At 45.5% G+C, this 24,921-nt stretch overlaps 1 protein-coding gene across 2 annotated transcripts in view; it reads left to right on the top strand.

The window, feature by feature from the left end:
- Nucleotides 1-24,921, top strand: part of CLF (SET domain-containing protein) — a 129,082-nt gene that overhangs the window by 82,209 nt on the left and 21,952 nt on the right. For both annotated transcript variants that reach the window (XM_086501676.1, XM_086501677.1), the window contains 4 exons: nt 9,686-9,770; nt 9,881-10,105; nt 10,449-10,496; nt 10,612-10,683. In XM_086501676.1, coding sequence (XP_086357802.1) covers nt 9,686-9,770; nt 9,881-10,105; nt 10,449-10,496; nt 10,612-10,683 — 430 coding nt within the window. The remainder of the gene's footprint in view (nt 1-9,685; nt 9,771-9,880; nt 10,106-10,448; nt 10,497-10,611; nt 10,684-24,921) is intronic.

Genomic DNA, 24,921 nt, shown 5'->3' with positions numbered 1-24,921 from the left:
CAGGTAAAATAGACGACTAATAATGGGTGAAAGCTAAATCAAGGTTTAAAGTAAAGTCTACCGCCCTTTTTGGATTGAACAGGCCGGTTTCAAGCCCCCTCTGTGATAAATCCACTTCTCTGAGCATTTCCTCAGAGGTATCATAGAATACTGCTTGAGAGTTGGCCGTTCTAGCATTAAAGTCTCCTAAGAGAACGATGTCTCCATCTCTAGAAAACTCCCATATGTCATTACTCAATATGGAGAAAGGGGACTGTCCTTTAGGTGAGGAGTAGACTGATGTACTTGAAGGGAAGTAGCATATAGCGATATATAGAAATCTACCTGTCTCGGCTCTCTCGGAGAGAGAGAGAGAGAGAGAGAGAGAGAGAGAGAGAGAGAGAGAGAGAGTCCCAAACCCCTCTCCAAGGGCCCCCTTCTCTATTGCTAGAGAGGTATTTGCTTTAGATTGCACAAATGCTGATACAATGGATCCAGATGCTGATGGGATCATGCACTGAATGCCTGGATTTGAGAGGCTAAGGGTTGAAATCTGAAAACGGTAGGGCTGATCTAGCTTGGATTGCAAATGGGATGAGGCTATGGGCTGATCCGCTAATGCCGATATCGAGGGTGCTGATGAAGATGATGTTGAGTTTTGAAAATGTTGGTTGGCTGAAAATGCTATGGTTGGGCTGAATCTGCTAATGCTAGGGTATCAGCTGGGTTGCTGTTGCATCTGGTGACTATTGAATGAAAAATGCTGATGTTTGTGGCTGGCTGAAAATGCTGAAGGCTGATCTGCTATGGTTTTGTGCTTGATGGTAAAAAAACACCAGGGAGATGGTGTTCTAGGAGAGAACGCAAGACTGTTGGGTGTGCAGAGCATTGATTGCCCATGCATTGGGTTCATAGTAACAAGAAACGGCGTTTCGGGGGGGCTCGAAACGGAAACGCCCCTGAAACGCATACGCCATTTCCTCACCGTTTCGGACCGGAAGAAACTTTGTTTCGAACCTTTTTTTTTTTAAGGGTCAATTTGAAGGAAAAAGATAGGGGCTTAAGTGCATGCTCCTGAATGAGGAGCTACAAGAGGTCCTCAGGGCACTCCCGAGGGGTCGTTGCCTAAGGGAGAATGGTTTGACTCTGAGTTTCTTCTTGGAGTACTTGGAGGTGCTTGGTCGAGACCTTTATAGTGCCTACCAACACATTTTTCACACTGGGGAGATGCTTGACAACAGGTTTCTTGTACACCATAGGTTGAAGGTTCTGAGTTTTTGTCATATAAATTCTGAAGTTTGTTAGAATATGAAATTATGATCATTGACTTATCTTTCTAGGCTTCTTGTTTTTAGTATTATATTGGTTTGTTTTAATAAATAAAAAAACCTTGTTTCTCAACCGTTTCGCTCGAGGTCGAAATTCCAAAACTTCGGTTTTTTCGTTTCCGTTTCTGCCGTTTCCGTTTTGGGTTGTCACTATGATTGGGTTCTACTGATTTGATGTCAAATGGTGATCCAAGGGGTCTCTTTTATAGCTTAGCGAGCCGATTATGCATGTCACTTATTAATAAATGTAGCATGATTAATAAGAGGTGATTCATATTCAGATAACTATCTAGGTCAGATACTAATGCTAGAATCTTGTTATGTGAACACGCCCTAGTGCCTACACCTAGCAGACATGGTGGTGATTGTCACGAGGACGTGGCAACTGCTAACCTTAGTTGTTGGTTTCTTTCCAATGAGTTTTGTTTAATTTTTGAGACCCTCTTTTTTAAGTTGCAAATGGTTGGACATTGTATGGCCAATGTGAACGGTAGTTTCACCCGCAGAAGGGAAGTTGGTCGGCATTGGAATTCGTATAGTAAGAGGATGTCTAGGCTCAGTGCAAGATCATGTAGGTCCCCCGTTGCACTTAGCAAGTTGGTGGATACTAGGAAGTGAACTCAATAAAGGTATAAAGTCAAGGTGGGATCACCAACATAAAGTATCCGACAGTTTGGCCACATTGCACTTTTGGATGCGGTCTCAATGAGGATAGATGGTCAGATGACCAGTGGGAGCCCAACGGAAACATCTCCTAAAATTTAGGGAACTGCTATTTTGGGCCGTGAAATGTGTTGGCGTCATTACCTTCGGTATGACCAGAGGAACATTTTATTACTCTGCTGCAAAGTCAACTGATGCACCAATTGAGAGATTTTTAAGTAGGAAGCCCAATGCGGGGAAATTGGATGTATGAGTGCCAAGTGGCACTTTTTGGTTAATTTACCAAGTTTGGGACAACAGAACTCGTAACTGACTCTTTGGAGAAGTTTTGGAGGCTGATAACTGTGATTTTCAGCCATTTCTCTCCATTTTTGAGCTTCCCATGATTTTACCTAGGACATAGGAGCTCATTTTCAGCATTGGAAGGCATCAGATGCGTGTTTACAGGGCTGTTTCGCTGCGTTTTCAACGACACACAGGTTGTGGCAGCCATGGAAATCTTCCCCTTTTTGCATCTATTTGTTCACAGATGCATTACAGGTCAAGGGCAGCAGAGGGGGCGCTCGATTTATGTTGGGAGGATGCTTCATTGAGAACCTGTCACTCACAGGTTAAGAGCCATGGAGTGTTTTCTTTTCCTCTCATGTACAATGTGGTGCTAGGAGTGATGCCCTGCACGCTACACACTGCTCTCTCTCTCCCCTATGTGCAGTTATGTGATGCCCCACAAGAGGCTCTTCATTTGACTGATGTGTGGTTTCATGCTTTTGTGCTGAGGTAAGAGCCTCCTTGAGCAGGAACAGGGGTAGCTAACTGCTACTCCAAAGCAGGCACCGGTGAGGGTCATAACCTCACCGTACAGGTGAAAATTCAGCGTTGTGTATGCGTTGTAAATTGACTGTTTTTCAGCCATACGGACGCCAGAACCATTGGGAATAGTGCCCCACTGGCAGAGGACAGTTACGAGACTGTTTGGGGCTGAAAACAGGGCAAAAACCAGTAAATACAGTGTGCTGAATTTACTGTTTTTAGGCAAGAATCAGAGGGTTTATGCCAGTGGAAGTGAGTTCTAGCAGGGGAATTGGTTTCGCGCAAGTTTTGGGGTTGTTATGTTGCCGAAATTTGGCCAAATCAAGTGGTTACTAGTTGGATATAGACAAGGATTCCCAGGATTCTACTTTGTAAATTTACCCTCTCAAAGTATAAAGAAATACCGAAAGGGGCGCCAATTTTGGGACCTACAGGTTGTCGGCGTCTGCTCCGGGCATTCTAGCTTCCGAGCCGTATGTGTATTCAAGTGTTAATTCCCGTCGCAGGTTTCCTTTGCACGTTGTTTTTGTGTGTGTCTAAAGTAAAGAATTTCGGGTGAAAGCCAACGCTACCGCCCCCCCCATGGGCCGGTTTCAGTGATCATGTGCAATCAAAGGGTATGCAACGACTCTAAAGCGTTGGGACATGCACGTCTTGCAAACAGGCTCACAAAGGTGCTAGAACACTTCTTAGGCTGTCCTAGACCCTAGAGGTAGGAGTTACAGCTTGTCCACATGCACTTAGGGTTAGATGTGCACGCAATCTCAGACTCATTTTTGGCTCTTTCATGAGACAACGTTGGATCCGTACGGATCTGTACCGTACTGTACATCCATATTGTACAAAGATCATTATGTATGAATCATAATGTTGTTAGAAAGTGTGCGGTCTAGCTGGGAAGGTGTTGGGCCTTTGGTTTGTGAGAGTTTGTGAAGAGAATAGTTGCTTGGTGGAATTTTTGAAGCAAGATGATGAATCAAAATTCTTGAAAGTTCAGCCAAGAAAGAAAAAATTAAAATCCAAACCTGTTTGTTGGAATCTTATAGCCTCGCCTCTAATTACATAGTCGTAACTTCAAATTGTTGTGAATGGAAATCACGAGCTTCCACCTCCACATCGACCATTTTCTAATTTTTTCAGAGATTTAAGAGCTTCCATATTGAAGCCCACACACCATTTTGATGAGGGGAAACCCTCATTCACACTCTCACAAGCCTAGATACAAGATAGTAGAGGATGAGGCTGCACTACACATTCATAGAGAGCAACCGTGAAGGGAATACGGAGAAGGGGAAAAATTGCAGGTTTTCAGCCCTAAGCAAGCAGCCCCCTTGCTTACCAACTCGTGCAAAATGTTGATGTGAGAATTTTTGAGCATTTTTTCTCAAAAATGACGACTTTGATCAATTTTAGCCCCAAAAATGACCCTTTTTGAGCATTAAAAACCCGAATATGCTGGAAAAAATCCCTATTTGTGTGAAAATTTTTCCTTGAGCTTAAATTTCATGTTGAACATCAATTTTCCACTTGTCTTGACCTCTCGACAACTTTGTGATGTCTCTGCTGGCTAGTTACTAGTTTTGGTAGTTTTTAACCGCATCAAACTTTGTAGGTGAGACGAGTGTCATCATGAAACACTTGACGTATGTACATCCTTAAACCAAATCAGGCATGTTCTATGTGATAAACATGCATCAAACCCACGTCTAGGGCAACGATTCCCCGGTAACTCCCCGGTAAGGTATGTACATGACAACAACCATAGTAGTCACTTTGTATGACACTATATACGTTATACCGTTTGCTACCACTTATCAAAAAGCATAAGAAGTGAGGTGAAATTATCAATTTCACCTTATGTAGATGCCACATCATGACACCGCACGTACTGATTTTTTTTTCTAGAATTTTGGGGCGAGATGTAGCTTTTTAGGGTCGCTTTTACTAGGCTTACGGTTTTAGAGAATAGCTAATTATTTTGGGCAAAAAGCCCACCGTTTATACTCTCCTGTTCTTACATAATTCTTTATACTCTCTATCTCTTCAATGATTCTTGAATCTTGTAAGTGCACTACAACTTGTACAGGCTGTGCTGTGTCTTAGATTCTTGAATTTTTTATGTACATGGTAAACGTTAAATGAATCCTGAGAGTTTGCACTGTGACATGTGTAATTGAAGGTTGGTTCTAAAATGTCCTTTGGCAGTTATGGATTATATGTGGTAGAATCTAGTATGTTATATTAAACGTCTTCAAAAGGCCAAAATGGCCTATGAAACCAAACTGATACAATCTTGGTGGATCTAATACAATGTCTAGGTACAAAATAAAATGAAGTAAAGTAAAAGCTAACATAAACATTAGTGTCCAAGGATGCCCGGCATCGGGCGTTGTCCAAGCATGTACTGCATCGGCCGCTATAGAGCATCGTCAATGTCCGCCTCTGTAAATCGTCGTAGTGGACGTCTCCCATTTCGTGCTAGAATAATCCTGATCCTCTTATGGAGCCTCCGCCGATGTTGTGGTGGCCCTCGTAGACGTGGGCGTCTAGCTCTCCCAAGCTCAATGCCTTTATTAGTCAATATACCTCTGATATATGTGGACTTTGAAGTCTGCTGTGAAGCTTGCTCCTCTGACTGCAGAGTCTCTGCTCTAAAGAAGTCAGAGATCTCCCTTTGTGAATGTTTCCCACTGTCTAATCGCCTCAAGAGACTCTCCTTGTGTGTGCGCAGCTCTCTAGAAAAAACAACGCGAGGCATCTTCGGTCATGACTCTAGCCAGTGGTCCAAAGCCCTCTCTGAATATAGACAATGAAAGCGGCCTCTAGTATACCGGGCAATAACATTGGTGATGCAACTCTGTCTTTGGCTCTATATGACACAACTGGAGGCCTCTACCGGTACTCTCCTAAATTTGCCAATCTCAATCTCTAGCTGATGCGATGATGTGCGCATTTGAGCAATAGCGCATCGTATCCCCTGGGATAGATGAGTGTCCGTATAGGCAGGTCTGATCAAATATCCATCCTCTGTGAGCTGGAGAAGATATTCTTTGTAGAAAGCCATCTTCGTGCCAAGCTCTTGTGTCGGCTGTGTCCATGTCCTCGTCGTGTCTAGCTGAATCAAATCCTGTCTAATGAGGTGGGTAATCTCAGTCCATGTGAGGGACAAGGAGGGTCCATCATCCAACGAGTAGTCCGTCCATACTAAAACCATGTAGTTGAAACCATGATGTCATCTGTGCATACCAACAAGATGTGTCTCACTGTGAGACAAGCTGTCGAGAAGACTCCAAAGCTAGGCAAGCATATCTATCTTTGGGGAGATCCCAGATATTGTGTATAAAAGAGACGGATCTGGTAAGTGCCTCTATGACCAGCGGGGGAGCAACAAGCTCTAAATAGATAATCTCGTGCAGTACAAAGGCCTTTGCCCTAATCATCCGGGAAAATCATAGAGACCAAAGGTCTCTCCATACATCTCTATCCATCAGTACTGTCAGCTCGGCTATAATGGTCTATTGATGGTCCCCCTATCTGCACCCCATAAAGCATAGCTGAAGTAACCAATGTGTCAAATAGCTAGAGCTTTGTCCGAGGTTCGTGAAAATGAATCTGTGAACACATTCTCTCCATGTTCCCCAAAGCTGCATATGCTCTAGTTAGTCCGGTCTCTACTTCTCTCCTCAAGGAGAAATTTGGACCGTTGAATACCACTCCCAGGTAAGTGTATGTGTCTGTGCACTTAACCATCTGTTGACCATATGTGAAGGTCAGTGGAGATCGTGTGACCCACTGTGCTGTGGTGTTGAACACCATAACTTTGGTCTTGCCAAGGTTCACGGACAAGCCGCTATCACTAGCAAAAGTCTGCAATGCGTCCAAGTGTCACTGCATCCCCTCTGGTGAATCTGAGATCAACACAATTTCATCTGCATACAATACTAATGAGCTCCAGGTCCTTGCTAGTTGTTCTCCTTTGTCGCCTCCCCTCTCAATGTAATCTGAAACCTCACCTACATACAAACCAAACAATGTAGGGGAGAGTGGGCATCCCTGTTTCACTCCAATAGTGGAATAAATATGCTCGATAACCCCTCGGGAGTACAAACCTGCCCCACAATTGTCTTGTATAATACCATGACTCCCCAAATCGGCTTTGTGGGTACTTCCATCTCTAGTAGTCTTTGCATCAATCGAGCTCTAGGAACCGTATCAAATGCAAAGGTACAATAAATTCTCTTACCATGTGATCTGCTTTCCTGAATAACAGCTCTGAGTGTCAATATATGATCAAGAGTAGAAAAGCCGCTCTTGAAACCTGCTTGGCCGTGTTGCCCGAATGCCAGCTCTTTCTACCCATCTACTCAGCCCCTGCTTAAGAATAGATGCATACAACCTAGCTAGTGTGTGCCCAATCATGATAGTATGGTAATTTCCCGGTATCATGGTGTCTGCTGCTTTGAAGATAGGCACAATAGTAGACATGCTCCAAGTATCGGGAAAACCCTCACACATGGCTTGGTTGATTAGTACTGCAAGAAGCTTTGCAAGCATATCTCTAGCATGTATAAAGTGCTCCACCATCAATCCATCATGATCATATGCTCTCCTGATCTTCATCCCGTCAATGGATTTCTTTACCATCCCAGTGGTAAGAAAGTGCATGTCTGTGGTCATGGCTCTGGAGGGTCGGGTAGAGATTGTTGTCCTGGAGCTGTGTAAGAGATTCTGCATAAGATCAGTTGATGTGATAGCCGGTGGGGGGGAATGCTCATGAAAAAATCTCCATGCCTCCTCTAAGTCACGGTTCATGAATAGCTTCAACGACTCTCCTCTAATTGGGCAAGGTAAGTCCTCTTCTTCCATGTTATGTAATTCTCTAAGAGAGTGCGTGTTATGTAAACCTCTGAGAGGAGAAGAAAAGGCAGCGTTAGCGCTAATCATAGCAAGGTGTGGAGAACTGGTAGAGAAAAGAGGACATTCAGACACATAAAAAGCCAGCACTACCTTTGACTAAGCGTACCAAATTTCCTATGTTGGGAGTTTTAGTTTTTAGCCTTATTTTAATGTTAAGTTTTTTATGAATTAGTTTTTGGTCTAATTGGAGCACGTTCTCCTTATCTGAATCTATACCGTGATCGAGTCTGTCTGCTCCCACAGACATGTTGTATAACTTTTGGCTGGACATTTTTCACGGGTGGCCAAAAATAATAAATAATGTATTTTGTAATCTAGGGACACCATCTTGTTCATGTGCTTGTAGTAACGCACTTTGCATTGCATCTTGCTAACTATCTGGACGTCGGTAAATTTCCCATATGGCAGATTGCACCAGAAAAACTCACCTGTCTTTTATTAAACTAATTTGTACCAGTAAATTCGTAATAGATCTTTTGTGAAAATATTTTTTATTTACTTACATTAATGGCTAGCAATTTAGCCAAAATTGTTACAGGCTCATCACACATGGCCTGGATATAGAAGGACTCCCGCCTTTGCAGTTCGGCCCAAACTGGTTGTATAGTAGGACTACGTGCGGCAGAGCCACCTGGTTGTTGTGATATTACAATGTCAAGCCGATAGTTGATAATTCAACAGAGGGAGAGTTGCCAGCCATATGGCTGTGATGACTAGGCAAGCTAGTAGAGAAGGGTTGTTCCAGGCCAGCAGGATATCATCTGGATTAGAAAGCAGATCACTGGTGTGACAAATCGGGTGCTGAGCTGGTGACATGGGGCACTCTGCTGGCACGACAGATATGACGTGGCAATAGGACAAAGCAGAGGGTTGAGTACGTTTCGGATATGGAAGAAGTCGCAGCTGACCCAGCAGATGATGTGGCAGCCTGTAGGAGTACAGCTGGTGACCCCATGCCAGCTTCACCGACACTAGCAGGGATACATCATCAAGGTGTTTCCTTTTCTAGCAGTGTCACATTGGATGGAGTAGAGACTTAGTTGAGTGAGATGCCTTACTTGGGAGCAGACCCAAGCACCCTCACCATAGACAAATCAAAGCTATCATTGGGGCCCACTGGAGGAACATGCCAAGGCATCTCAATCGCTCAGAAATACCTCTTCTCAAGGTAGAGATACTACATTGAGACTCGAAAAAGAGAGCTTTTGAGTGACTTGTATATTTTTGACGATGGATGTACTTTTAGACTGGCAGCTTCAAGCGTGTAGCTTTAGGCTTGTTTAAAATTTTCCCAGAATAGCAATACATCTCATTGTATGTACCATCTAGTCTCATAGGTGACATTGACCTATTAGAGACATCAATATAGGCCTCCTTCCGTCCTCGCTTTCATGTGCACTCCATTATGACATATACCGATAGTCTTAGTGCTGGCACTCTCTTAAATGGGCATGATACTATGTTTTTCTATTTCACCTTCTTCTTAAAGATGCGGAACATTCTGCTCAAGATAGCCCCCAACATTTGCTCATATGCAGGGCCCAGGCAGGCTAGAATGCCAACATATGTAACATCCTTCACATCTGAAAACCCAAGGAGTGGTCTCGCATGCTTCACTGTGCATGAGGGCATTTAATCATGGAGATTGCAACAGTAGGACAATACGTGCTTGTTCTTGGACTCGTAAGAATTCTTGGTGGTAGACTAGTCAAAAGAAGACTCATTGTTATTTTTTAAAGTGGGACTGTCTTTCTCTGTTGTAATCAGACTATTTTAGTCCCATCTACGTGGAATTTTTTACAAGTGCTGGTCCACAATGGTATGTCTTGTTTCTGTGCATAATGTATTTTCAGATGGGCATAGTTTGAGAAAGGCCAATTTTTTTGATGCTGTTTCCAGATTTGGGTGAAGAATCACATTTTCTTTCTTGGTTTTTTGATGCATGTTTTGGATGTTTTTTCCCTTGTCCTTATATGCCTTTGTTGCAGGAAAACTATCGAGGAGCTTGGTATGGATGAACCTGTTTTGAAAGCACTCGGAAACTGTGTAGACGCAGAACCTTCTGAAATTGAAGTAACCAATCTTATGATTTTGATCCATGGCAATCAAAGGGATTTTAAGTCTCTTCATGATTGTTTGTTTGTAATTATGGTAATAATGTTTTGGTTGCATGGGCTTTGAAGGCTAGGTATGAAGCTCTGAAGAATGATGACTTGTTAAGAGAATATGTTCTTCGACAAGGAATTGATTATGCAGTGCAGAAAGATGAGGGAACCATTCTGCCAAAGGAAATCCTTGACCATAATGAATTAAAGACACAAAACAAGGAAGACAATATCATTTCAGATGATAAAGATTTGAGTGCTGCCATGGATTCCTTCGACAATCTTTTTTGCCGCCGCTGTTTGGTATCTCTCTTGAGCTTAAGAATATATGGTAGTACATCTGAAGCGGTTATGCAAATAAAATAAGACTGCCTATTACAAACGTGCTGTACAAACTTTTGCATGCAATCAACCATTGATCAAGAGTGGTTTGTACGATGTTGCAAATCAGCTGCATGTGGAGGAAATCAAGAATACATTGCTCAGCTTGAATATGATCAAGGAGGCTTTTGCCATGACTGAGGGTTGCTCGGTTGCTTCATAGCTCTTTCTCAAGGAAAAGAATCAGAATGATATCTACTAAAATTTTATCTGTGGTTCAGGTGTTTTGTGCAATGATTAAACAAGCAGTAAACTTTGATGACAGGTCTTTGATTGTCGTTTGCACGGTTGCTCCCAGAAAGTGATTCAACCTGTAATAAACATCTCCCTTCGTTAATTTTCCGGCTTTGATATGAATTGATATTTGTGTGCAAAGGTGTCAAGGCAATTTCTGCATCAAGGCTGATTTGTTTCCTTATATTATGTAGAGTGACAAGCAAACACCATGCAATACTGTGGATGGATCTATTGCTCCATGTGGTCCTGACTGCCATATGTTGGTGAGTTCTTGGCATAAAAATGGATGCTCTCAGTTCTTTTTTTCATTGGAAATAATGTAGACAAGGTAGTCTTTACAATACATAGATTGACATAGAATAGGTTGTTTGCATTATTTGAGGAAAAAACAATGAGAGGAACAATTTTTGTACGTAATATTTACATATTTACGGGAATATCCTCCTCTCAAGGTAAGTGTTAATGGAGATATTGTTGAGTAGAGAGTACTTCTAGAGTCCTATGAATTGCCAGTTGTAGCGTGTGGCTCGGGAGTTGTTCATGAGCTTGTTTTTTTATTCCTGTTAGAGGAGATTACGCTTCATCTTTTGTGACATTTTATCATGAGAGAAATCATATTCAAATGTACCTTGTTCTGGTCTCGTGGACTGTTTTGGCCTTGAAGAGATGCTAATATACCTTGGTTTGTTTCTTTGTTCGATCCTTAGAGCTCCGTAAGTCGATTGTGGCTGGCTTGTTATTGTGCTCCACTTTTTATAGTTCTCCCATTTTTCCTTCATAGCTATTGTTGCTCTGGGTTGACGCTACATTGCCTCTTTCTTGTGGGGTAAAAGTTCAGTTGGTGGGGGCGGGGGGGGGGGGATGAGGGTTAAAGGAAACTGGCTTCTTCCATTGCAGAAGGGGCGAAGACACCAACACAATAAATCACCAGGGAGTGGGAGGGGGGCAATGAGGGTTTACTGTAAAAGAAATCTCTGCAAAACCGTCTGATAATAGTAAGAACAAAAGTTCCCTAGGAAGTGCATCTCTCGCATAAAGAACTTCTTTCTTTCCGTTGATCACCAATCTATGTTCCAGAATGCTGTAAACACCTGTGCCAGATGCTCTCAATGAACTCCTTCAGACTTAAAGAAAACAATGTCAAAGATTGTGCCCACATACTGCCTGTGCTCTCGAAATTCTTGTCTGTCATCCTGTTGAACGTCGTAAGAGCATTGGTAAGCCCAAGGGCATCACTGAAAACTGTACAGTCCAAAGGACGTCTTAAACGCGGTCGTATGCACATCTCCAGGAGCAAACCTGATCTGATAGCACCTTGTAATCTCAAGTATATCATCGATACTGGGTATTGGAAACCTATTCTTGATGGTGATTTTATTGAGAGCTGTATAGCCAATGCACATCCTTCTGTCTTTCTTTTGCACAAGTAGCACTGGCAGAAGGAAAAGGTTATAAACCCAGTTTGATCAAGCCCCTTTTCAATAGCTCATGATCTCTTCCTGCTGTGCTTGGCTAACTCTGTGCGAGGGTTTGTTTGGAGATGAACTCCCTGGAATCAAATTAATTGTGTGTTCTTCTGGCCGCTTAGGAGGTAACTCGCCTGCAAGAACCTTTGAGAAGCAATCTTTATGAGACTCAAGAAAATTAGGAGGCTCCGACTCTAACGTCCTCCCTTTGACAACAATCGAGTAAGCAGAAATATGTATTTTCATTAATTTAGAAATGGCGGACATTGATACAAGAGGGATCGTCCTGCGCAGTGATATGCCTCAGGCCTGCAAAATGAAAGCATTAGTGGCTGAAGTCTTTCCTCTTTGTGATGAATGGGCAGCAATTGGGTTGCCCTGTATATAATAGAGCGGATCTATAGGCTGGAAGGTTTCTTCAAGGCAAGTGGTTGCTACCTTGGTGCCTTTGAGGCTGATCTCAAAGGTATATGAAAAGAGACCCCCAAGGGTCATTTATATACTACCTAAACTTGGCTTTTCTTGGAATGTCACAAATTGATGACGTGGCATGTCCATAAGTTGTCCCAACTTATAGGGCATCTGCTAACAGGGCCCTAGGGACACGAGCACTTCAAAAAAAGAGACAAGCGACTGGCTGTACGGAAACCCGCAAATCGCGTTAGAATGTTGACGTGGCTGACCGCACGGATTTCCGCAAATGGTGCTGGCTGTGCTGATGTGGCAGGCTGTACGGAATAACGCAAATTGTGCTAGTGCTTTAGAGTGTGAAGCCTTTTCATGTACTGCTTTTCATGGCCAAGGGCCTTTACATAAGACCCTTGGCCTCTCTCTGGCACACAAGAGCGGATGAGCCGGTGAGCAGAGGAGAGCCAAGGGCAACTGTACTTTTCTCAGGCATTAATACAAAAAGAAATACCGAAAGGGGTGCCAGTCTTTGGGGCCAATCTCTCTGGGCAGGGAACTACGCCGGCCATGTTGACTCAACTGAACTGTGAATTAAGTGTGAAGTATTTTAGATCGTTTCTCTCTCGTGTGTTGTACTAGATTCTCGATTTGGCATGTCCAAGTCTGTTCCAGTGGTATCAAAGCTCAATCGATTTCTCTTCTACCGGGAAATCCAATCCCTTTTTCGGCAAGACACATGGATTCCGGCAAGAATCACACGACTCCTCCTGCCACTTCAAGAACGGGAGGCAGCATGGGAAATTCGAATGAGTTAGTAGATCAAGAATACGAGCCACCTCGGCCTACAGAGTATCAACTAATGGAGATGCAACGTCAGTAGCAGGTTGATGATTGCGTAAAGCAGACGATCCAATTTGCAAAGGATCCACAACATGCAAATTTTTTGACCCGGCACCCGATTGACGAAGTGCATACGCATTGGCAGAAAGCCATCAATACACCAATAAAATCAGCCCTCAAGAAACCTCTGACCCCAAGGATGTTTACTGAAGAAGAACTTGATGACGTTGTTGAACGCCAACTTTTGGGGGTGAAGCAACTATCGAAGAAACGCAACAAGGGGATTGACTACCGCGGTTATTTGGGCCGTCAATCTTCTTTTGCAAGTGCAAGAAAACAGAAGTAGCATGTACGCTTTGAAGGACTGTACAGTTCATCCTCATCTTCTTTTGACAATTCGGCAACGTCAATAGTAGGTTGATGATTGCGCAAAGCAGATGATCCAATATGCAAAGGATCCACAACATGCAAAATTTTTGACCTGGCACTCGATTGACGAAGTGCATACGCATTGGCAGAAAGCCATCGATACACCAATAAAATCAGCCCTTAAGAAACCTCCTACCCCAAGGATGTTTACTGAAGAAGAACTCGATGACGTTGTTGAAAGACGAGTTAACCAACTTTTGAGGGCGAAGAAACCATCGAAGAAACGCAACAAGGGGACTGACTACCGCGGTTATTTGGGCCGTCAATCTTCTTTTGCAAGTGCAAGAAAACAGAAGTAGCATGTACGCTTCGAAGGACTGTACAGTTCATCTTCATCTTCTTTTGACAGAGTTCGGATAGCTCTTCCTCTTCCGATTCGAGTGATGAGGACCGAAAGGGCAAGAAACGAAGAAAGAACCAGAGATTTGGAAAGAACAAGAAGAAGGCAAAGAAGAGCAGATCATACCGTAGATCTTGACATATTTATGATAGTTTTGACGAGGATTCATCGGGGATTCATTGTCCTCTGAGAGTTCGGACTTCGATGACCACATGTTCTATTCAAAGAAGAAACACTTTTACAAAGCCAACCAATATGATTTTCTTGAGGACAAGGGCAAAAAGACCAAGGAATTTAAGGAGGGTGGACAGGCAGTAAAGTTTGAATACTTTTCAGGGTTTCAAGATGCTCCCACGGCTTTAGCCTTTATTCAATAGTTTGACATGGCATTCTTTGGAGGGAGCTACTTAGAGCACTCCAAAATCAGGAGGGCAGCATCATTTTTAAAAGGAAATGCACGAACGTGGTGGTCCACTCTTCTTTTAAGGAAAGAAGCCCCTACCAAGTGGTTGAAATTCAAACAGCTCTTTATTTCCTCTTGGCTGACTGAGGAGTACGAACGAGATGTGATTACAGCTTGGAACCATCTTCGGATGACCAAGGCCGACTCTTTGGATGCTTATTATGAGAGATTCTGGGATGCTTTTCTACCTATCTCTTCTTTTAAGAAGGTCACTTTTAAGCAACAAATTGAGCGGTTTTGTTGTGAACTTCCCAAAGAAATCCGAGATTACTGCCTTGAGCAGAAGTCCGAGTCCATACAACAATTGATGGGACATGCTAAGCAAGGATTTGCTATGCATTCGGGTAACTTGACTTACCCCACTGATCAAGTTTTGACACCAAGGATTGGATAGAATTTGACAAATGATAACATAAGAAAAAGGACGTTTCAGAAAAAGGAGGCACGACCCCAATTGATGGAGGAACAGAGATCAGACTACCTCAAAGAGGGGAATTGATGGAGGAACAGAGATCAGACTACCTCAAAGAGGGGAAGTGTTTTGACTGCGGAGAACAAGGACACATCTTTGCAAGGTGCCCTAACAAGGCACAACGAGGACAATCAGAAGACAGGCCAGAGAGTTCCAGAGCAGCTGAAGAACGTGGCAGAAAAGGAAAGATGAAATCAGGACTGGTACCGGATTGTATGGGGACCGACCCAGATCAAATGGACGAAAGCACAGAACTTTGTCGCGCATGGGGCAAAGTACGAGATCAGGAAGCCCTCATCTTCTTTGACGGAGGAGCCAAGACCAACTTCATTTCACGTGAATTGGCGGCTCCACTTGGAATTACACCTGACAGAATGGGGCCATAGGCGGAGGCAGTTCTAGCGGCACCCGGACGGGATGTTGCCATCACACCTGTCATTGGCAAACTTCGTTTGCATTGTTAGGGGTATTTAGGGCACAAGGACTTTTACATCATGCGTTTGGAAGGGTGTGATGTTCTCCTAGGAATCCCTTGGTACCACAAGAACAACGCCGTGGTTGACTATCGGGCTAAGAAAGCGACTTTGACGAATGAGAAGGGCAGGAAAATTGTGCTTGACGTAAAATTGAAGGGCGAGTCCATCCCTATCGTATCGGCTTCGGCCATTTTCAACTTAATGAAATCCAGTCTTTTCCTTTACTTGATCTACTAGAAAGAATTGAATGATGAACAACGAGCCAATACGTTTGAATTGAATAAGGAACGGCAAGAATTTCTGCACACACAGGCTGATTGCTTCTCTGAAGGCCTACCAAGGGAGTTACCTCCACCTCGTCGTGAGGACCATACGATTGATTTGATTCCTGGAAGTACACCACCGAACCGACCACCCTATCGAGTTAGCCGAGCACAAAATGAAGAAATAATGAATCAAGTAAAAGAACTTCTAGAAAAGAGTCTCATCCAACCCAACACGTCACCTTACTGTTCTCAGGTTTTGCTAGTATTAAAGAAAAACGGATCTTGGAGATTGTGCATTGATTATAGAGCTCTCAATAAAATCACCATCAAGAACCGATTCCCTATCCCAAGGATCGATGATATTCTTGACAGACTTCAGGGATCCTCTTTCTTCAATAGAATTGATTTGAAAATTGGATATCATCAGATGTGAATTGCTCCGGGGGATGTCTACAAGACAGCTTTTCGGACAACTTTTGGTTTACACGAATATTTGGTGATGCCTTTTGGACTTAAAAATGCTTCAACCACGTTCAATCGAATGATGGATAGGATTTTTCGAGAGTATCGAGCTTTTGTGGCACTTTCTTTGACGACATTAGTTTTCTCCAAGAATGAAGCAGAGCACAATGATTATCTTCAGGCATTGCGGAAGCATAAATTGGTTATCAATGCCAATGAGCGAGTTTTTCTTATCGGAGATACATTTCGTGGGGCACATCGTCTCAGCAGAAGGAGTGCAGATGGACCCGGCCAAAATTGAGACTATCCACCATTGGCTTGAACCAAAGAATGTTCAGGAAATTCGAAGCTTTTTGGGCTTGTGCTCTTACTATCGGCTGTTCATTCGAAAGTTTGTAGAGATAGCTTCACCTTTGCATTTACTGACTCAAAAAAGGAGTCCCTTTCACGTGGGAATCCACAGAGATGACCGCTTTTCAGACGCTCAAAGAGAAATTAACTACCGGACCTGTGTTGGCTTTGCCAGACCTGCAAAAGCCATTCAAAGTTTATTGTGATGCTTGTGGTCGTAGTTTGGGAGTAGTTTTGATGCAAGAAGGCCATGTCGTTGCTTACGAAAGCAGGATGTTTTCATGACCAGAGTTGGTAGCACAGATATATGAGAAAGAGCTATTGGCAATGATCCATGTATGCTCTTCCACAGTGGCGGCACTATTTACTCGGAGCCGATTTCACAATCTTTATAGATCACCAGTGTTTATGCTATTTCTTGTCCCAAAAGCAGCTTTCGGAAAAGCAGATGCGATGGGCTAACATCCTGTCACAGTTTCACTTCCAAATTGTCCATGTTCAAGGACATAAGAATATAGTGGCAGATGCATTGTCTCGGAAGTCCTTCGTTTTGGCTATTTCCGCGATTCACCACCAAAGCTTCGAGGACATGGTTGATCAGTACGCCACATATCCTGACTTTGTTGACATTTTTACTCGGATAGAGAATGGGGAGACAGTTTCAAGCTATTCCATACGGGATGGCTATTTGATGCAGAAAACAATGTTGTGTATTACATTGCCTTTGAGGGAAAAGGTTTTGGCATAGATACCACCTTGAAGGGTGTGGAGCGTTACTTCTATTGGCCGAGGCTCAAAAAGGATGTGGATGACTTTGTTCGCAATTGTTTAGTATGCCAAAAGGTTGAATTTGACAGGAATAAGACACAGGGACTTCTACTGCCTTTAGCCATTCCCACCCGTCCCTGGGAAAGCATTGCTATGGATTTCATCTTTGATCTCCCCAAGACTCAAAGTGGGCATGCTGGCATTTGGACAATCAACGACAGATTTAGCAAGCAAGCTCACTTTATTCTAGTAAGGCCTGATCATTTAGCAAGATTGTTCATTGCTCAGATTTTCCGATTACATGGCATGCCTGAGACGATAGTCCAAGACAAAGATCCCCGATTCACGAGTTTGTTTTGGAGGGCAATTTGGGAGAACATTGGCACGCGGTTGGAGTTCTCATCATCATTCCACTCGCAGACAGATGGACAATCTGAGATAGCCAATTCAGTGGTTTTGGATTTATTAAAGTCTTACATCTCCGATCAGAAGACTCAATGGGAAAAATATTTGCCTTTGGTGGAAATGCCTACAATAACACGGTTTACTCTTCGACGGGGAAGGCGCCATTTGAGGCAGGTGCTAAGAAGGTCTTTCATTTCTAAGCACCAAGGACAAGGTTTTTGAAGTAGATCAGTACATGAGGGATTTGGACACTGCTTTTGTGAAGGTTCGCGAGGCTCTAGAGAAGTCTCAAACATGGCACAAGAAGGCAGTTGATAGACATAGACACGACTTGAAGTTGAAGGAAGATGATCGGGTGATGTCGAGATTGCTTTTTAAGTTTGAAATGTGAGAACTTGTTTGGTGATCTTGTTGGAATTTGTTTGAAATGGATAGTATCTGTTTTGAACCCGTTTTGGTGCCGATTTGAAATGTTTGACTCTGGTTACAATACTGGTTTCATTGATTGGTGATTTTACTCCCGAGTGGAGAAGTCAGAAATATTGTTTTGGTATTGTTTGAACCTTGGAACGACGTAGGCCAATGCCTGGGGAGCGTTTCGTTGTATGTTTGAAAACCTCGGAATAACGCAGGCCGATGTTTAGGGAGCGTTCCGTTGTATGCTAGAAAACCTCCGAACGACGCAAGCCGATGCCTGGGGAGCGTTTGGTTGTATGCTTGTAAAATAATTGTTGTTGTGACTCTCGGCCCGAACCTGGATGGTTATGCGGGAGGAGTATTAAGAAGTCTGAGTAGTGGTTACTCTGAGCACCTCCAAACGACGCAGGCTACGGTCTGGGGGCGTTTTGTTGTAAAAGGCCTCTATATCTCCCGGCCCGGACCTTTTTAGGTTATGCGAGAGGAGTGATGAGGGAGTCGTTGAATATCTCTCGGCCCAGACCTTGTTAGGTTATGCGGGAGGAGTGTTCATCGACGACTTTATGTTTCTATGTCTTGTAACATGCATATGTGAGCATTTGTGTTGCATTGTGATGTGCCAACCACGGAATATTCCTAATTGGATGAGATTACTTGGATATGTAATTTTAGTGCATCAAGACACCCGTGGAAGATCAGTGCGGTCTGGGTGTGATGGCTTATTTTACTACGTCGGAATATCAAGAGTTTCGATCTGGACGAAAGGAGAAGCCAACTCCTTGACCAAAAGAGCCGAAAGGAGAAGCTAACTCCTTAACAAAAAGAGCAAATTGATTGTCCCTCGGAATGTCCCTCGGAAATTTTTGAGCTAACTTGAGTTGTTTTGCAGATATGCTGTAATCGCGCATGATTACTCTCTTTCAAGAAGGGGAGATGTCACAAACTGTTGACGCGTCAAAGCCCTGAAGAATGGAGCCAACTTACAGATGCCGGCCAAGGGGCCTAAACCCTAAGAAGAACAAGTAACAAAAGAAGAAGTCCTACCAACTTATGGGGACCCCGTCCGATGGGCCCCAAGTGACATAAAGGATTAAAATAAAGCAGGACCCACACATACACAAATTCGTAAATTGCACTGACATAATGACGTGGCAGAATTGTACGGATTCCGGCATTTCACGCTGACAGTGTTGACATGGCAGATTTCTACAAAATGCGTTGACAATGCTGACGTGGCAGTTCTACGGAATTTCGTGATTTACGCTGGCAGCTTTTTGGCATTGCTTTTGGACCAGAAGCTTTTGAGTTTGAAGGCTTTTCACTATAAACTGATTTTGGGGCCTAGGGGCTTTAAATACGAGGCCATGGCTTCATTCTTGGGCATGCTTCGTGGAGAAGGTGCAAAGTCTTGTACTGTGTTGATGCAATATAAAGAAAGGGGCGCCAAGGTTTGGGGCCGATACGCTTTGGGGTGGAATTCCGCCACTCCGTGTCGCGTGCTCTCTCTCTCTCTCTCTCTCTCTCTCTCTCTCTCTCTCTCTCTCTCTCTCTGTGTGCTGCTCCCTCCTGCGCGCTGTCCTCCCCTGCGCGCTGCTCCCTCCTGCGCGCTGCCCCACCCCTGTGCGCTGCTCCCTCCTGCGCGCTGCCCCTCCCCTGTGCGCTGCTCCCTGCACGCCAAGACGGCCAGCGCGCTACCTCCAGCCCATCCACTGAACACACACACCCCATCCCCATCCCCTGCCCGCTGCCCCCTGCTCTTTGACCGTCTTGCTTATTGCCGTACCCGTAGCCATCTCTCTCTCTCTCTCTCACACACACACACGGATACATACCCACACACACACTACACACATACACACACATTGAGTGCTCTCTTCCCCTTCTCCCCTCTTCTTCACAATATGAAGAGAGGGTAGCTACGAAGACAACCATGTCTTCCCCCATCATCAAGACGCCGACACCGACAACGAACACAACCTTCATGCTCACGAACAAGAGGCTTGCACAACTGGAGAAGGACATGAAAGAATGGCGGATGGAGAGAGAGAGATATGGAAGGAGGAGAAAGCCACCTTCATCAAGCTATGGAACGAAGAGAAGGAGGACATGAGAGCGGAAATCCAAAATCTCAAAGAGGAGAAGGAGAGAAGGGAACGGGAGAACGAGGAGAGGGAGAGATGGAGGAAAGAGCAAGAAGAGATGAAGGCACAAATCGATCTCCTTCATGCTTCCATCACATCCCTCACCCCCGAGGAAGGAGAGATTAAAGAGGAGGCTAAGGAAGCCCTCAAGGAGGAGATCACCAAAGCCCTCACCGCAAGCATTGAGGACAAATTAGAGGCCACCAAAGAAGGATGGGTCGAAGTGGTCAAAAAGAACATCAAGAAGGTAGCAAGAGAGGGAGCCCAAAAAGATGAGGTACTCATCGTACACACAACCATCGAAGAGGAGAAGATGCGACAAGCTCGCCGGTTCAATGTGCGAGTGACCGGCATCAAAGAAGAAGAAGGGTCTACACCCGAGAGCGATGGGAAAGCTTTATGCAAGAAAGTGGGATACAAGGAAGAAGAGATCCCTTTCTCCAAAGTTTGGAGAGCCGGCAAAGATCCAAAGAAGAGAGCTCTCATCCTCCAATTCGCCTCCGAGGAGTCTCGAACTTCCTTCCTCCGAAAGAGGGTCATCTTGAGAGGGATAGAAGGCCCCCCGATTTATCTTGATGATGACCTCACAAAGATGCAACAAGATCACCGTCACGCGTGCATGCCTCGAGTCCACCAAGCCCGCAAAGAAGGGAAGAAGGCAGTATATCGAGATGGTAGGGTTATCATTGATGGCAAGACCATCGCATCGGGACTCGCGGCCTGTGGGACACACGAGGAGATTCATGTCACGGTTTGGAATTGCAATGGAGACCTATGGACACACCCAGAGAGACTTGAGGAGGTGATGAGAGGTCGAGACATCATTCTACTTACAGAGACACACGAGAGCCCGGAGAGAGGGTTACCACGGATACATGGATTCCAGTGGGAGTCTCTACATCGAGGATGTATGCGCCAGCACACCACTCGCGGCTCAAGAGGAGTGGCCATACTCTTTAGACAGGGGCTTCACAGCAGACTACAGATTGTTGCCCGAGACCCACAGGCCCGCTACATGTGGATTCGCCTCGAGCTCTCATGAGACAGGATCGACTACATTGCCCTTTGCTACTTTGCTCCCACAGGCTCCAGATTCGCTCCTATTGAGCAGGAGTCACCATACGCATGCCTCACGGAGGAGATTATGGAATACTCCACACTGGGTGAAGTCTTCCTTATGGGAGACTTCAATGCTCGTACGCGCAGTGAGCAGTGTCAGGCATACGACCATGAGGACCCAGAGGCACTACACACTCTAGATGAGGAGGCTACTATGAGAGATACAGCAGACAGAGCTCCAGTCACAGCCTACGGACGACATCTACTTCGACTTGGCTCCCAGCACCGTCTCGTTATTTATAACGGGATGGTCCAGTGGCCCACCTCAGGGGGCCTGACTTGTATGCCACATGGAGTTGCAGAAGGAGGGGGGAGTACAGTCGACTATATTCTGGGATCCGGGGGGAGTACAGTCGACTATATTCTGGGATCCAGGGAGGCTACACACCTTATCACATCCTTCACCATTCCATCCATACCCATCGGAGCCGACCACACATACCTCTCTTTCTCCATCACCGGAGATACCATCCCACACAGCTCCACAGCACACACTCCACACACCACCATCCATTTCACACATGAGCTAGCCTCTCTTTACTCGGCCAAGGTCGAACATGGCCTATGCCTCCTCCACCCATCCACACCACTCTCAGTTCTCACATCACATATCTCTTCCGTTCTCCACACTTCAGCTATTAGCTCTTTTCCACACACCACTCACACAAGACGCACTCCCCCCCCCCCCCCCCCTCGGGACTATGCCTCAGAACGGCTGGTATGATGATGAGTGCAGAGATCTATACCGACGCCTCCGTGCACGGCGAGCCTTAGGAGAGATCACAGAGAGAGAGGCCAGACGGCATATGAAGTCGCTGACACGCCAAAAGCGGCGAGCATTCGAAGAGGCACAGGAGCTTGAGCTATACCTCCTATTCATGAGCATGGATAGCGCGACGGCATGGCGCACCCTGCGCGAGCCACGTCGGACTACAGCTATTGAGGATCCACAGATATGGCATGATTATGCAGAGCGACTTTATGAGGTGCCAGGGCAGCCTCCTATCCCACAGCCACACGAGCCACGCCCCACGTGCCCCTCCTTCTTTACAGCAGAGATGGTAGAGAGGGCCATACGCCGCATGCAGCACAGACGATCAGTTGACCATACTGGATTACAGATTGAGCACATCATTTATGCGGCCTCCACTATAGCCCTGTTGATTGCACATGTCTTCATGCGGGCTATAGGGGAGGGCTTCCCAGAGGAGTGGACACAGCACACCATAGTGCCTATCCACAAATCTGGCGACACCCTGGACCCAGGGAACTACAGGACTATCATGATTGGCCACACGATGGCCAAGCTATATGGAGCAGTACTTGAGGCATAGCTCAGCTGCTACGCAGAGATCGAGGGTTTACGAGCTCCAGGCCAGGCAGGTTTCAGACGAGCTTTCTCCACCACTGACCACATCTTCGTTCTGCGCTGCCTCATTTATGGGGCAAAGGCGTGGAAGAAGAGGCTTTACTGCTGCTTTGTGGACTTCTGCAAGGCCTTTGACACGGTCCCACGCGAGAGACTCTTCCAGCGCCTTCACAGCATTGGGGTACCAACAGAGATGATTTGGGCCATGTATGCTCTCTATGAGAGGGTGACGGGTCGGGTTCGTTGCCCAGGCGGTTTTTTAGAGACCATTGCTAGCACCATTGGTGTTAAGCAAGGGTGCCCACTCTCCCCGACACTCTTTGGGCTCTACATCGACGAGATCTCCGACTACATACTGCGAGCAGGGGGAGAGGGGAGCGACTTGGCAGGTACTCCGGTCCACATCATGTTATATGCTGATGATATTGTGTTGATTTCAGAGTCACCCGAGGGCTTGCAACGCCATCTTGAGGCCTTGGACGAATTCAGCACACACAGGGGGTTGACTGTGAACCTTGGCAAAACCAAGGTTATGATCTTTCACACATCCAGTGCAGGGAGGAGCGCCGCCACCTTCACAGCAGCAGGAGGACAGGTTGATGTAGTCACCTCCTATGTCTACCTTGGCATCACATTCACCATCCTACCAGGACCCTTCACTATGAGGCAGGCTGCTGTTGACAGGCTCACCCGAGGATATGCAGCTCTGGCCATGCAGCTCTGGCCATGCTAGAGCGGAGATGCCACCAGGCACACTTTCAGGAGCCCCGCACGAAGGGGTGGCTTTTCGACACCTTAGTCACCCCGGCCTTGATGTACTCGGCGGCAGTATGGGCACCAGGATTGACAGCTGACCAGTGGACACAGCTTGAGAGACCACAGGTATGTATGATCTCACGCTTGCTCCGCAGCAAGAAGACAATGCCACATGACATTATTAGAGCCGAGCTCGCCACACCACCTATGGTTGTAGAGGCACTATTCCAGACTTTGCTTCATCCAGAGGATGAGAGAGCTACCTCCTGACAGACTTACCCGTAGAGCATTTGAGGCAGCTATACAGCTATCAGAGAATGGGCATGAGAGAGCATGGTACTCACAGGTCAGAGCATGGTTTGAGGGACACGGTCTTGACATGGAGAGCCTACCACCATTCCAGTACGACCCTCACTCACCATATGTTCACCTCTCTCGCAGTGAGAGGAACTTGGTATTGAGACAGGATCTGTGGCAGCTATACACTAGGAAAGTCTGGGAGGCACCTGGCTTGGGGACGAGGATGTCGGATTACAGAGACCAGTTTCTCACCATATTGTCTGGGGGGTTCATACAGAGACCACGCTACATGGACACATATATGCCACATAGCTCACGGGTGGCGATTGGTCAGCTGAGAGTGGCTTCACACAGGTTAGAGATTGAGATCGGGAGACATACTGGTGTTCCCAGGGAGGAGCGAATCTGCAGAGCCTGCACAGAGGAGGTGGAGAGTGAGGAGCACTTTGTATGTAGATGCAGAGCATACATTGAGATCAGAGGCAGGTATGAGGCCTTATTCAGAGGACAGCCCACTCTCCGAGAGATCATGGCATCTCGAGATCAGAGACAGCTCGGACGTTTCTTACTAGAGATACAGAGCCATTGGGACACACTACTACAGCCACACACAGCTACACAGACAGAGGGGAGACAGTCGCAGCTCACAGACTTCTTTCAGAGGATTTCCGCCCCTCCCTCACCAGACACTCAGAGGGGAGTGACACTCCCACAGGCGGAGGTGAACCGAGCTAGACGACGACCACGAGTCACAGGCTACAGGGGCGCGAGCTCCCACCACCGACAGATCGAGGAGATCCGAGCCCGGGAGCGCCGTGCCACTGAGGAGCGAGTGGCTTAGATGAGGGCCGACCCGACAGCTTTCATCCGGGTAGCCTTGGCACCAGACCCGCCCATGTACCACATCTTACATCCCCCCATTAGTACAGGATGGAGCTAGATAGCTTGATGCATTCTCATGATTGTACTACCTTGAGCATATAGACATGCATATACTCCTAGAGATAGAGCTCCATCCCTCCTCAGATACTCCACTACCTACATTCAGTTCAGTTCAGTTTTGTATCAGTTTTGTTTCATTTGTCTTTCCGATAGACGGATGACATACACACCATGTACATTTGATTTGTCTCATAGGCCGATTTCGGCCTGACATAGACGTTAAAAATCTTTCTTTCTTTCTTTTCTTTCTCTCTCTCTCTATCTCTCAGTTCAATTGTTATTGAAGTGCTAAAAGTATGTTCAGTCTGTTC

Source organism: Adiantum capillus-veneris, chromosome 26, assembly GCF_014529385.1.
Source record: "Adiantum capillus-veneris isolate H3 chromosome 26, ASM1452938v2, whole genome shotgun sequence".
NCBI classification, from domain to species: Eukaryota; Viridiplantae; Streptophyta; class Polypodiopsida; order Polypodiales; family Pteridaceae; genus Adiantum; species Adiantum capillus-veneris.
This window is presented reverse-complemented; position numbering and strand designations above follow the sequence as displayed.